Source organism: Periplaneta americana, chromosome 4 (genome assembly GCF_040183065.1).
Source record: "Periplaneta americana isolate PAMFEO1 chromosome 4, P.americana_PAMFEO1_priV1, whole genome shotgun sequence".
Classification (NCBI taxonomy): domain Eukaryota; kingdom Metazoa; phylum Arthropoda; class Insecta; order Blattodea; family Blattidae; genus Periplaneta; species Periplaneta americana.
In genome coordinates this window covers 99,339,723-99,353,553 of record NC_091120.1, presented here as the reverse complement: position 1 = coordinate 99,353,553, position 13,831 = coordinate 99,339,723, and the positions used below count along the sequence as shown (strand labels likewise).

General features: G+C 34.4%; 1 protein-coding gene across 1 annotated transcript in view; it reads right to left on the bottom strand.

Annotated features, from left to right (window-relative positions):
• Positions 1-3,684: 3,684 nt before the first annotated feature.
• Upf1 (Upf1 RNA helicase) overlaps positions 3,685-13,831 on the bottom strand; it is an 81,423-nt gene continuing 71,276 nt past the window's right edge. Inside the window, exon 18 of the mRNA XM_069823788.1 lies at positions 3,685-6,117. Within this exon, the coding sequence (XP_069679889.1) occupies positions 6,109-6,117 (9 nt within the window). The 3' untranslated portion in view covers positions 3,685-6,108. The remainder of the gene's footprint in view (positions 6,118-13,831) is intronic.

Sequence of the window (13,831 nt, the reverse complement as noted above, 5' to 3'; positions counted from 1 at the left end):
CTGTGATGAACTGTGATATTTTACAGTAAGTTGTATTTCTCTTCTGAAAGATGTCATTCTGGAGGCAGCCATTGAATGTGTTGGTTAACAAGAGGTGGCTTATGAATGCTGTAATCTTTTGGTAAATACATTTTAAATTAGAATATAATTATTTATTTAACATAGATATTATTTCATAACATTATTTAATTTGAAAATAAAAAAATTGGCAAAACATAAATATATCAGATTCTATTTATGCTGAGAGGTGTACTGTGGTAGACAGCCAATCTTGAGACATCACAACATGTGTAGGGGAAGTCCGTGTAATTTGGACCACTTAACTTTGGACGCCTATAAAATTGTGGGGAACACCTGTGAGAGGTAACAAATTACTTCATAGTAACAATAAAAGTAGCCATGTTTCATAATATATGTAATTAATCTTTAATTGCTATTACTTAATCGTACAAAATCAAATTTGTAATTTTTCCAAAGACGTGTAATTTGGACCGGTGTCGTGTAATTTGGTTTAGCATGTCGTGTAAATTGGACTGCTCTTATAAATGTAATATAAACCTAATACCTACGTTTTAATGTTTTTATTTATAAACTGAAATAATGTTCTAAGCATATTAAAGATAATACTGATAAACAAATTATTTATCCTTTTCAATAACAATGTTTTTATTCATTAACTATTCATATTCCAGAAAGGTAACGAAAGCAATCCTCACAGTTCTCTCATAAACACTACCAATTTGTCACATCGTCATCGTCACAGCTCCCCTACGAACACTTATCACAGAAGTAATACACTTCATCATTAATATCGGCACATTCTTCGTGAGCCCATCCTTTGCATTTGTAGCACTGGATCCAGTCCTCCTCTTGTGACTCCCCGCATATGATGCAGATGGTTTCTTGGTCCTTATTCATTGTATGACGAGCAGCTGTTCCTTCTTTCTGGAAAAGATTTTTCCTTTTGAGCTTGGGCCCTGAGTTGTTGGCTGCCATCAGCAGAGATTCTTTGTGAGGTGATCCTGTCAGAACCGCACTCGAAGCTGATTTTCTCGTCCTTTTCCTCCTCTTCAAGCCCTCACCGGATGTGGACGGAAGAGGACTAATCTGCTGGACGGGAATGTAGTTATTTGAGACGAACTTGCTGCCTCAGTAGAGTTTTCACCTGCAGCATTTGGGATGGGCTCTTCTGTTCGAGCTTTTTGATGACCTGTGGCAGGTTCCGTCTGTGCCTGAGATATTTGAGGCTGATCTGTGACATCAGAAGGAGCAAAGTCGGCGTCGGAGAAAACATGTCGATCTACTGGCCATATCCCGGCAGCCCGAAATGCATTTATTGCAGTCGACATCGTTGCAGCCCTTGGAAACGCCACTCCGACCAACGACGCAATGTGTTCTGTCGTCAGAGGCTGCCCTGGTTTCTCTCTCAATCTCCCTGCAATTGCTGACCCCATGAAGGTGTTTAGTGGTTTGAAAAACCCCACATCCAAAGGCTGCATGCGATGAGTGCAGTGAGATGGGAGTGATAACATGATGACCCCATGTTTACGTGCTATTTCTATGGCATTCAGACTCTGGATGTGACTGGTGTGTCCATCCACTATCAGTAGCACCTTCTCTTCAGGCGATGGTTTTACTACGGAGATGAAATGCCGCATCCATTCGCAGAATATATCAGCATTCATCCAGCCCTTTTCCTGACAACAGAAAATGGTGCCGGCTGGTGCTCCAAAGGCAAGACTGTCCTTCATGCGCTTCCTCCCATAGATTAGCATTGGTGGGACATAAAACCCTGTTGCATTGAGGGCATATACACCAGTCACGTTCTGCCCACGTTCACAGCTTTTGATGGATCCAACTTGATGCTTACCCCTTTGCGCCACTATTTTCTCTGGACGCTGAACAACAGTGTGTGATGTTTCGTCCATATTAAAAATTCTGGATGCCGTTATATTATTGTCGGCAACAAGCTTCTCTAGAGTATCGAAAAACTTTCCTACAACAACTCTGTTGAATCCAGAAGCTCGAGGAAGAGAGGTTGCTTCTGGAGTCCGTAAACTTATTTCAGGATGGCGTTTCATGAAACAAGCGAACCATTCTTTTCCGGCAGTTTTCTTCTCATGACAGAAGCGAGTTTTCAGTCCATTCCGCACCGCAATATCATATGCCAGTTTCATTACAGCTTTCCGTGTTAATCTGGAAAATGAAAATAATTTTTGAAAATAAATAACTGCAAAATAACTAGACATGAATTTAGATTATTGTTATCTTCATCACTATTAGTATTGAATATAATTATGAACAACTTACCCATAGAACATTCTCTCCAAATGCAGAAGATGCTGCACAAGATCTTCCTCTACTTCAGCTGGCAGATCTGTCGGTCGTCCAATAGGCATTGAAACCTCTCCCTTATTGTACCTCTTAAGAGTGGTTTGAGGTATATTAAACCTCCGTGCCGCCTCATTAATATGGACACCATCCTTTACAGCCTTCAGAGCTTTAGTCAAGTTTTCCTTAGTCCACTTACAGTAGATGCCCTTAGATTTACGAGCTTCCCTTGTCGTCATCTGAAAGTCGGTGTAATTGTTGTGTTTTGTGTTATTTATGCTTGCACACATTAATAACGGCTAATATAATAAGTTTAATTAATCATTCTCTATGTTAATTTTGTATTTATTATTTCTATTAAACAATCCGTGTATTTTGGCCCGGACCAAAATACACGTTCTTCGCCGGTCCAAATTACACGAAATGTTATAAGAATAATTAATATGATACAGATTTTAAGTAAGTGGAATATATAACATTAACCTATAATATACTTTACCTTGATATAGTGAAGATTCTGTCAGTGTCTCTTCGTTTCCTAATTAACAAGATAAATACAAGAAAACACTATATTCAAACCAGCACAGAATTATATCGACAAGGCTCTTCACAAACAATACCACCTCCTTTGTCGACTACACACGCTATGATGGTGAAAATTGGAGGGAAGAAGTTATTCACAGTGGCGCTGATGCTAGTGTCAGTAAGGTTCTGCCACCTATCGACGTTCTCTCAAAACTCAATCAGTCCAAATTACACGGACTTCCCCTATTTGTTGACTTCAGGTTTCACTCTTAAGTTTGAGGGATTGTTAACACTAAAGTATAATAAATATGGGTTTTGGAGGAATATTTGAGGTAATGTTGAGAGATGTACTGCAGACAATGACCTTGAATGGAGAAATCTTGTAATTACAAATCACATTATAAACAGTTTTCATTAAATTCAGTTCTCTGACAAAGAGAATTGTTTCACTGAATATTACTGGAAACTATCATACATAATGTGAAAACTAGCATTATTAAGGATAGTGACCATGAATATACAATGTTGAATATCTTTTGAAGTCATACATTTAGAAGAAAAGTCCATGATTTCTATTACGAAATTTCTTGGTGACGTTGAAATAACAGAACTTCACAATGGCATGTAATACTTGAAACTGAATTTGTATGAAGTGGATATTTTTTATATGATAATTTTAAGTATAAACAGAAGAGCGAATCTCTAAAGGAATGGACTTCTGGAGTTGTGTAAGGTGAAATGTGCTTGGTGCGTATTTTAAAATTTGCAGATACTAAATGTCTTAACTTTTTTCTTATTTGTATTGAGGCATTTAATAAAGAAATTAGGTTGCATACTGTACACCTTTATTTATAATGCTGGCAACAAGGATACCAATAGGCCCCACTTGCAAATGTACATGCCATTACTATATTGCAGTTCTTATTGCAGACATACAAATACTATGCATGAAATAATTACAGCCTATAGGGAGATGTGTAACAATCTAAAATATAATTGCAAAATGGTTTGTTAATGTAGCAGAGGAGAGTAAGGTAGCAGAATTATAAGTCACATATTGTAACCAAATATCTCCATGTTGAACCGAAAGCAATACAGAACAGTTTCATTTTCAAACAAAAAGGATATCTTTTCATACAACAACAAATATATATATCATTAGTAAAATATTATGAATTAAGAAATGCCATCCCAGGAAGAAATCAATTTTAAACACATCTAAATAGCTGAGATTGGCATAATTACTGAAGACGAGAAATAAATGACCCAAACAAAAAATATACATATTTATATACGAAGTCCATTTTCAATGCCTGATGTGAAAAAACAAGTACGAATAACCGAATTATATTACCAAGTGTTAAAATAACAAGAAAATACACTGTAATTACATTTTTTTGGCAAGTGATATTTTACGAAATGAACTTCGGGAAAGAAAATGGACACCATTTTTCTATATTATAATAATCTGCTTATTAACATGTTAATTTAATTAAAATTCAAAGCCCATCCCCGTAACAAAACTGTAATTGCAAACAATTCTTATTAGAATCAGGATTATGATAAATATACTTGCATAGAACAAACATAATGAAATATCACACTATGAAATGTAGCTGGAGTATGAAGAATTTTGTTCACTCAAGTCAGTACAAAGTACACATTAAAACCATACATATATTTGCGAGGGGGAGGGATAGTACTTGGGAAGAAAACTCAAGTTTCTCACCTGGTATATGTTTCTTTCAGTTCTCAAAAAAATCTCATGACAAAAATCTTTTATATCAGCATAACAAAAGATTGTTTAACATTCTTTAGTGACATACTTCAATTCTGAAGGGGAGAGATACTGAACGTTGTATAACTACGAATTTTCAATTCAATAAGATAATTCATCAACACTATAAACTGTATGTGAAACTAAAAAACTATTACTGATACTTTAACAGTGAAAAGATAACGACAAATGACAAAGGGAAATCTGAAACAAAGTGTTTTTCGTTTATCATTTTATGTGCTTCTTGTATTTTAAAATAAAACTTTTTAATATTTAATAGATAAGTACACAATATCCACTTTCTTAAAACAACAAATACTAAAATGTAGACTTTATAAATATGAATCTATGAATCTACTTTGTACTATGAAAGTGTTATAATATAATCACTTACTTTCAGTAATTATATATATGTGTATATAAAAAACACAAGCCAAATAGTAAATTATATGCACAAAAGTACTTATGAAATAATATGCACATATTTTTGCCAAAAAAAATAGTTTTGATGAAAAATATATAAATCTGAGGAAGAAAAAAGAAAATTATTTTATAATATACACTTCTATTATTTCAGAGTCACATTATCATAATGTGAAAAAATTTAAATTGTAACTAAAAATCTTACAACCTCATTAATAGGGCATATGAAATCATGAGATACTGACTTGAATGACCAAAATTCTTCAGTTACTTTTATCTAGGAGCCCACTGTAATGTCTAAGTGGATAAGAAAATTATGTCCACATTTATAATAAAAATCGAAAATGTGTGCCAAATTATAATGATATAAGCTTTATTATATACCACTTTATGCAGAAAAAAATTAAAACAATTTATAACTCCCATCCATCATCATTTTGTGATTTCAGGAATCAATAACTTTATTATAATTATACATAAATAAAATTTTAAAACAGAAATTTTAGCAAGGTTAACCTCACTGTGAAGGATGGTACTTTATCAAAGATGAAGACTTTCTCTTAGACTCTTCTAAAAGTAGACATACTCAGCTGATTTTCCAATTCCATGCAACAAAGCCATTCTTTCTAACATATTCTTTAACAGCTATCAGTTTGCCAGAGATGGGAACTGTAGCCAAACTCTGCAGCCTGGCTTCCTGCACTGCAGCCATATACCAGGAGTGCAGAGTTGTTGATATTTCTCATTAGCTTTGCTTGCCTACAAGAAGGCAGCATGTGCCTCCATGTACATTGGTCTGGCTGCAGTTGTCTGGTAGGTCTGTTCTCTTCCTCTCCGGGGTCGGTTTCCGGTTCCGGTGGGTAGCGATTGTCATCCCTCTTCCTGCTTTTTCTGCAGCAGCCACTTACTGGCGTGCTTGGCTGATTTATTTGATTCCCTCTCTCACCCATGCAGGTCGGGTCAGATGTCGCCCCTCGCTGGCCTGGGTTGTTCTGTCGTATCGTGTCGTGCCGCTCCCGCGACGCTCCGCGAACCAGTCACCGCCCATGTGCTCAGTATGGCTATGGAAATAAATGTCAATTACAAATTCGATAAAAAAAAATAAATAATTTCAAAATGAATATAGTTCTGCCTGTCTGGTAAGTGTATTTAATTTTGATGAATTCTGACATTTAAGCCACATTACCTATCTTCGTTAAAATCATAAATCATGCACCATTAGTTTTGAATTCAGGAAAATAAATAATATGAAAGATAAATTGATCATTCATCAAATCAAAAACTGTTGTTATTGACCAATGCTAAGGATCTTGAATTTCTTCCATTCTCCTGCGGGCATCCCAGTATTATTTGGTGAGCTGCGATGAAAAGAAAACTAGAATGGTATCTTTCACGAAAGGTTGCGTGTACACTTTCCATTGAACAGGTTGTTTTCGATTATAATGAACAAAAATATACGGTAAAACTAAACGAAAAATGAACCTGTCTAAAGACAAAAGAACAAGTACAAGTACGTACAAAAGAACAAGTTGGTCGAGTTCCACATGCTAATGCTATCTCAAAGTAAAGTTATCCTATTATAGAGCATGAAGACTCAGAGGGTAGAAGGAGATTAGGGCTTTCAATCAATATTAGTAGCAGTAGGGATGTCAATCCTAAGTGATTCCATACCATGGACAGAAGGATTAGATCAATGGAGAAAATCCATGACCCCTTTGGGAATCGAACCTACGACATTCTGCCTTGCAGCGCAATGCCTTAACTGTGATACTACCAAGCCATTTCAATCCGTCACAATTTTATTTTTTTACATAAAAAAAGGAACATTTTAATTTGGCAAATTCTGTACGAATGCAACAATGCTAGCTGTGAGTTGCAATGAGTATTAAATACTTTTTAAGGTTAAGTATGAAACAGCCTTCGTCCATAAATTTTACTAACAAGTAAAACAATAATAATGGTCAATAATAGTGAATAACAATTATTATGATAGCAATGTTAATGGCTTCGAGACAAATACAGTATATGCTTCGAAATGAATGTTTCACATACATATCAAAATGAAAGAACAGTTTCAAATGAATGTCTAGTTAGTAAAGCAGGAGCAGTAATTTTATTAAAGAATAATAATGTATTTATACTCGTACTTCACATAATGGGAAAGTAGAATATTTCAAGGAACCAATTAGTACTTAGAAAAAAAAAACTACTACTTTTTGAGGCAATTTGTAAATTGAAAACTGAAGTTGTAACATCTGAGTATGAGAAAGGTAAGTCAATTTTTTCCCTTGGCGTCCAAGGAACCAATTTAGGAAGTCCATGGTATCATCACAGTCTAGTATAAACAGTCACAAAGCTCAATACGTAGGAAATATGCATCCATAGATAGCTGCTAACCACTAGGATCGCTACTATCGCCTCATCACAGACAATGTGAAATAGTACCGGCACAATCTATTGTTCCTAGTACCCTCAACAACTTAAGCTTTGTGACTGCATATACTAGAGTGTGGTATCATATACAACAAACTTTCAAATTTTAAAATTACATTCACTTTTTTCAATACCTATATTTATAATACGCTCTTTCATATTAAAAAGTACCATTATGTCAACCATCTGTCAGTGAAAGTACGAACTTCAACTAGTTAGTTCAAATTCTGTTGGTAAAGAGCGTAGCTGTAAAAGCTTCTTGAATTGTCTCAAATTCTCAGGAATTCTAGTGGTGAACTTCTGGAATTGTCTCGAACTGTCCCCTGAACTCTAGTGATAAATATTTAAGCTCGTTAACTCTCACAACGAATTCAGTAGCCATTTGGAATTATTGTGAAAGTTTCCAGTTCTAGCAAAATCTTAATAAAGGTTCTTAATAATCATCACGACCTAATCATATTATACAGTTACATTTATTGTTCAACACCTGCAACAACTGTCCATTGTGCAACTCAAACCAAGAAATGGATTTGGAACACCTCAAAATCTGTGCTTCAGTGGCTGGTCATGATAATATCTTTGAAAAATATTGGAGTGCAAAAGGTCAAATGACTTTATTGTCAAACGCCTGGCATTAGAAAACAACAACAACAACATTTATTGTTCTATATACACTTTTAACACTTATATATGTGATTATCTTTTCAACTTCTTTACTGTGTTAATTTTTAGGAAAATACCTGGCTGATTAGCCTAAGCTTTGGACAATGAAGAACAACACTACGAAACTAGTCAGCCAGGTAATTTCCTAAAAAATAATACAGTAAAGTGGTTGAAAAGTTCATCAGTTACATTCATTTTGTGCTACTTATTACTCCAGAAAATTTTCAACAGGTGTCATCTGTCAGTGTTGATTCTGAATGTAGTACTTGTCCTAGTTTATCTACTTTTGTTATTCCTCAAGTGCAGGAAAAATGCAAAATCCATAAATACAGTGATGATTATCTTAAGTACAGATTCAGTGAAGCTAAACAAAAATCTACTTCAGATGCAAGATCCAGGTGTATTTTATGTTATGATATTCTGGCTAATGAATCTATGAAGCCTGTTAATTTCAGGCGACATTTGGAAATAAACACTTGCAATATAAAAATACATCAGTAAAATTTTTTAAGATTAATCTATTGGAGTAATGACTTATAATGTAGGCGAGGAGGTGATTCTTTCTGTTTGTGTAGTCTGGGAGTACTTGAGGAATCAGCATCTAGGGAAATCAACAAAGTACCTCTTTCAAACAACACAGTCAAATAAAGAATATGTGATATGGCTGATGATATAAAACAGACTTTTATTTCAAGGATCCAGGCTGGCAATTTCCTTTCATTGGAAATTGATGAAACCATCAATATTACAAACAAAGCTATCATGCTTGTCTTTATATGCTATGTACAGGAAGACAAAATTATGGAGCATGTTTTATTTTATTCTGTCTGTCCACTTCACACTTCTCTACATCCACATTTCAAATGCTTCTATTCGCTTCTCTTCATTTCACTGTAATATCCATGTTTCTGCCCCATACAATGCCACATTCCATACAAAGCACTTTGCTAGTCTTTTCCTTAGTTCTTTTTCGAGAGGTCTGCAGAAGATGCTCCTTTTTCTATTAAAAGCTTTCATTGGCATTGCTATCCTTGTCACTTCCTGGCAGCAGCTCATGTTACTGCTAGCTATTGTAATTATTCAGTATTAAACATTAATTTGTTTATTACCTGAATCGTTCCATGTTATTTATGACCATTTATTTTGTTTTCATTGTATAATTTCCCCCTTCTCGATTTTTCATCTCCGAATTTTGAGAGGAAAAAGGGGGGGAGGGAATTACATGAGTATGTTGTAGTTTTGGAATAAATTATCACTTTAAATGGCTTTAAATGATTCAATCATTGACATTTCAATAACTGTCACAGATAACGACAACTGTTGAGGTTCCACTGTGTGCCAAATATATGCTATAATTTTATTTTCCACCTACTGTACTAGTGAAAGTTTGTCTGGTAAATTAGAGGTCAAATCAATTAATAACAAGAATTGGTGCACTTACCATGAGAAAGAAGCCTTCCATATACATTTTCGTAACATTCCCAAGCTTTTCATTCAATTACATACGATGCAATAAATGACTACGACATTTTGTGTCATTACATAACTAATTAAAATTTTGAAATACATTTTATACGCATAAAACTACAAAATGGTACCCAGTTTAATGCTGTATTTCAATAATTAAAGAACGAACAAACTACATAACAGGCACGAATAATACAAGGTCTGAGAAAATTACTATTTTTTTATAGTAGTTTGTATGAAGAAAGATTAAATTTTGGGCATCTGTGGCTACAGTGCTAGCATGTTGGCCTTCCATCCCTAGCCAGGCCGTGATGTGGTGGACAAAGCAGATACTGCAAAGTTTTTCTCCGGGTACTCCCATTTCCCTCTATCATTCTACCAACACTCTTTACCTCCCTCCTCATTTCATCTATCATCTGCAATAGTAAAAATAGGCTGAGGTGAAGTCTCGGGGGTTGTATGAGTTTCCAATACTGATATAGAAAAGCTTGGGGCTCATCAGGCTACTCGTATGCAGATGAGAGCCAAGCTGAGTCAAGCCAAACCAAGATTCAATATTTCGTTGATACTTCCATTGTAAATTATTTCGTGGATATTAAATGTGGGAATAATCTTATAATTCAGATGGTGAAGCTTCTCTTCCCAGCGATTATTTATAAAGCATCTTTCAGTAGTGGGGAAGCTGAAACCAATCATTATTTTAATCGAAATTTTGAAATTACTGCCTCCTAACAGTTTATCTGTATTTGGTCTAATGGAAAAGTAAAAACAATATAAAATTGCTGAATAAAGTTTGAACCAAAACCAATTCTTCCATATTTATATTTTTCAACATCTACAGGGTCATTCCACAGTAACTCATATGATATTCAGACAGTTTTATGAACTTATTAGATATACTAAAACAAAAAAATAGTTTTTTAGGCTTATTTATTGCAATTAGGGACATTCTTTATGGCATTAACAGTAATGGGGAATATAATTAATTATTTGTGATTTACTGATAAAACAGTTGTTGTAACTTACATTCCACAAAAATACGTTCCAAGCAGACAATAATGTCACTTCAAATCTCTCTGAAAGTAAAAGCTTTACATGTTTCCAGTTTTATCAGTATTATGTAGCCACTTTCTTGAACCATGGATAACAAAAAAAGGAATGAGGAATAAAAGAAAATAAGTATTAGGAAGTGCTAGTAACTCATGTTACATTTTGTCCGTAAATGTAAATTTGTAACCATTACGTTTTGTTACACAGTGATTCATAAATCTTAGTGGAAAATATAGAAAAATAAACTTTTTTAACGACTGTCTTTTATAATATTACCACCCAAGGTGATTTTCTAATTTCATTACATGGTGTATGATGTCTATATCATTTTACATTTTTACTGCATACACAATGACAAATGATAATTTTATTTCAAAAGAACATTAAATTCAAATGTGTTATATATATAATATAAATCCAATTGCAGTTCTTGGATATATCAAGTTTCTTATCAATTTTGTAAAACATTCTGTCCCCTTTCATTTCAACAACTGATGTAGTTAGTGTGCATAAAATTTGGTTCAGTTTCACATATGTTATGTCTTCTTCATTGATTTTAAAAAGTAAATCCATAACTGTCACCACTCTTGAGATACATTATTATAACGTCATCTTCATCTACAGAACTTTGCAACCTATTTGAAACTTCGGTTATAGGGTCATTCCATGCCAAAGAAACCAAGTTAACCTGACCACCTCAGATTTTTATGAAACTATCAGGAATCATTCTCCTCAAATGTCTAAATTAAAATATGTTGTTGTTGTTGTTGTCTAATGCCTTGCATTTGGCAATGAAGCCATTAGCAGCCGTGCTTTCCAATACTTTTGAACTGTAGTTTCTTCTGATCTTAATGCTTCACAGGTCTTCAAGTGGTCTTCATTCATTTCTGCTGGATTGTTACACAGGACACATATGGGTGAAGCTGAGATACCTATTCTGTAGAGATGACTTGCTAGACAGTCATGATTTGTCAATAGTCTGAAGGCTGCAACTGCTGTTTTCCTTGGTCTCTGGGGGATTACATCTGGGTTGGAAAGTAGTGTAATCCATTTTTTGTCTTTAGCATTTGATTCTATTTCCTGTAGGTATGAATGAGAAAATTTTGTAGTGATCAAGCGTTTTATTGAGGAATATGAGAAATTAAATTTAGACTTCTGTTTTATTGTTGTGCCTTTCTTTGCAAGTGTATCTGCGGTTTCATTCCCCATGACTCCACAGTGTGCTGGAATCTATTGGAGATGGACAATCTTATTAACTTTTTGGAGTTGTGTTAACATTTTGTAGCATTCTCTTATCTTTGTTGACTTCTTTATAGCATTTGAACATATTCCCTGAATTGCAGCTTTAGAATCTGAAAGAATTACTGTCTTATTATATTTATTTAAGGGAAGATTTAATAATTGTCGGAGAGCAATGTGTATAGCCTCTATTTCACCATCATAATTTGTTATGTCTTTGCCAACAGAATGATAAAAGGAAAAATGTGTACATGTAACTCCAGCTCCAGTAAGGTTTTCTGTGGTTGATCCATCAGTATATATGTGTAGCCATTCTTCTGTAGGGTATCTAGTATTGATCGTTTCCAGTGCTAGAAGTTTTTGTATTTCTTTTGGTGTGTCTGATTTACTTATCTCCTCTGTTAATTCCAAACTGAAAGTAGGTTGCAATAATTCCAATGGATTTTCTCTTATAAGTAAATTTTCTCTTGTGTTAGGAATGCTCAATTTGGATTTAATCTGTGTTACCTTTTCTAGGAAACTACTATGAGTTTTAAGGATTGAAGGGAGGTTCTTTTCTGTCCATTTAGAGTTTGGCAGTCGTAACATTTTCTCATGTTGGAGCAGTGCTTGTTCTTCTATTTTTGTTGTTATTGATGGGATCTGTGTTAAGGCAAGCATGGCATCAACAGGTGTGGATTTAACTGCTCCAGTGATTAGGCGAAGAGCCTGATTTTGTATTTGTTCAAGTTTATTGATGTTAGCATTTGCTGCTGTTATTAAAGCTTCAGAACAGTACAAGAGGTTTGGTTTAATATACATTTTGTATGTTGTATTAAGGACTCTCCTTGAGCAGCCCCATTTAGCACCAGCTAACCTTTTCAGGATTTGTAGTTTCTTTTCAACCTTTTCTGAGATGTTTGTTATATGTTTTTTCCAACTAAGTTTTCTGTCGAAAGTGATGCCCAAGTATTTGGCATCATCAACTGCTTTGAGTGGTATATCATTATAATTTATGGTAACATTCACTGGTTTATATTTTAGTGTAAATAATTCATAAGTTGTTTTTCTACATTAATAGTCATGAGGTTTTTGGAGCTCCATTCATGTACCTTGTTTAGGGCTGTTTCTATTCTGTCTTTAATTAATTTAGGTTTTTTTGGAGAGCCTGGAGTCCAAATGACTACGTCGTCAGCAAATAAAGCAATTTTGGTTTCTGAAGTTTGTATTATTGATGGAAGGTCGTTTATATAAATATTAAAGAGCGTTGTGCTCAGAACAGCACCTTGTGGAAGTCCTCGGTGTGTTTGTTTATATTTGGAAATGTATGTATTATATTTTGTAGCGCAAAATCGTTGTGAAATAAACTGGGTTATCCATTTCAGCATGTTACTTTTCACACCTATTGATTGCAACTTCTCAATTTATTTCTCCAGACTGAGTCATATGCTGACTGAAAATCAATGAATACTGCTAAGGTGTCCTCTTGTCTATTGAAAGCTTCCTTGATGTCTTGGCTTAGTAGTACATTTTCGCTTGTACTATGATTCTGTCTGAAGCCGGTCTGTGAACTATTAAGTAGGTTGTAGTATTCTAGGAACCTGTTAAGTCTAAATGCTACCATTCTTTCCATCACTTTTGCAATAACGCTGGTTAAAGATATTGGTCTGAAGCTATTAATATTGTTTGAAAGTTTATTTTTCTTTAAAATCGGGATGATAATGTCTTTTTTCCAGTCGGATGGTACAGTCATTTTCCAACATGTGTTATACAGTTTAAGTAGGATTTCTTTTCCTTTCCTGCCAAGGTGTTTAATAAACTCTGGGTGGATTTTGTCAGGTCCTGGAGATTTTTTGTTCTGTAATTGTTCTATTGCTAGATCCAGTTCTGTGTCGTTAAAATCTTGATTGAAAATAACATTTTGTATATCTTTTGGTTTGTTAG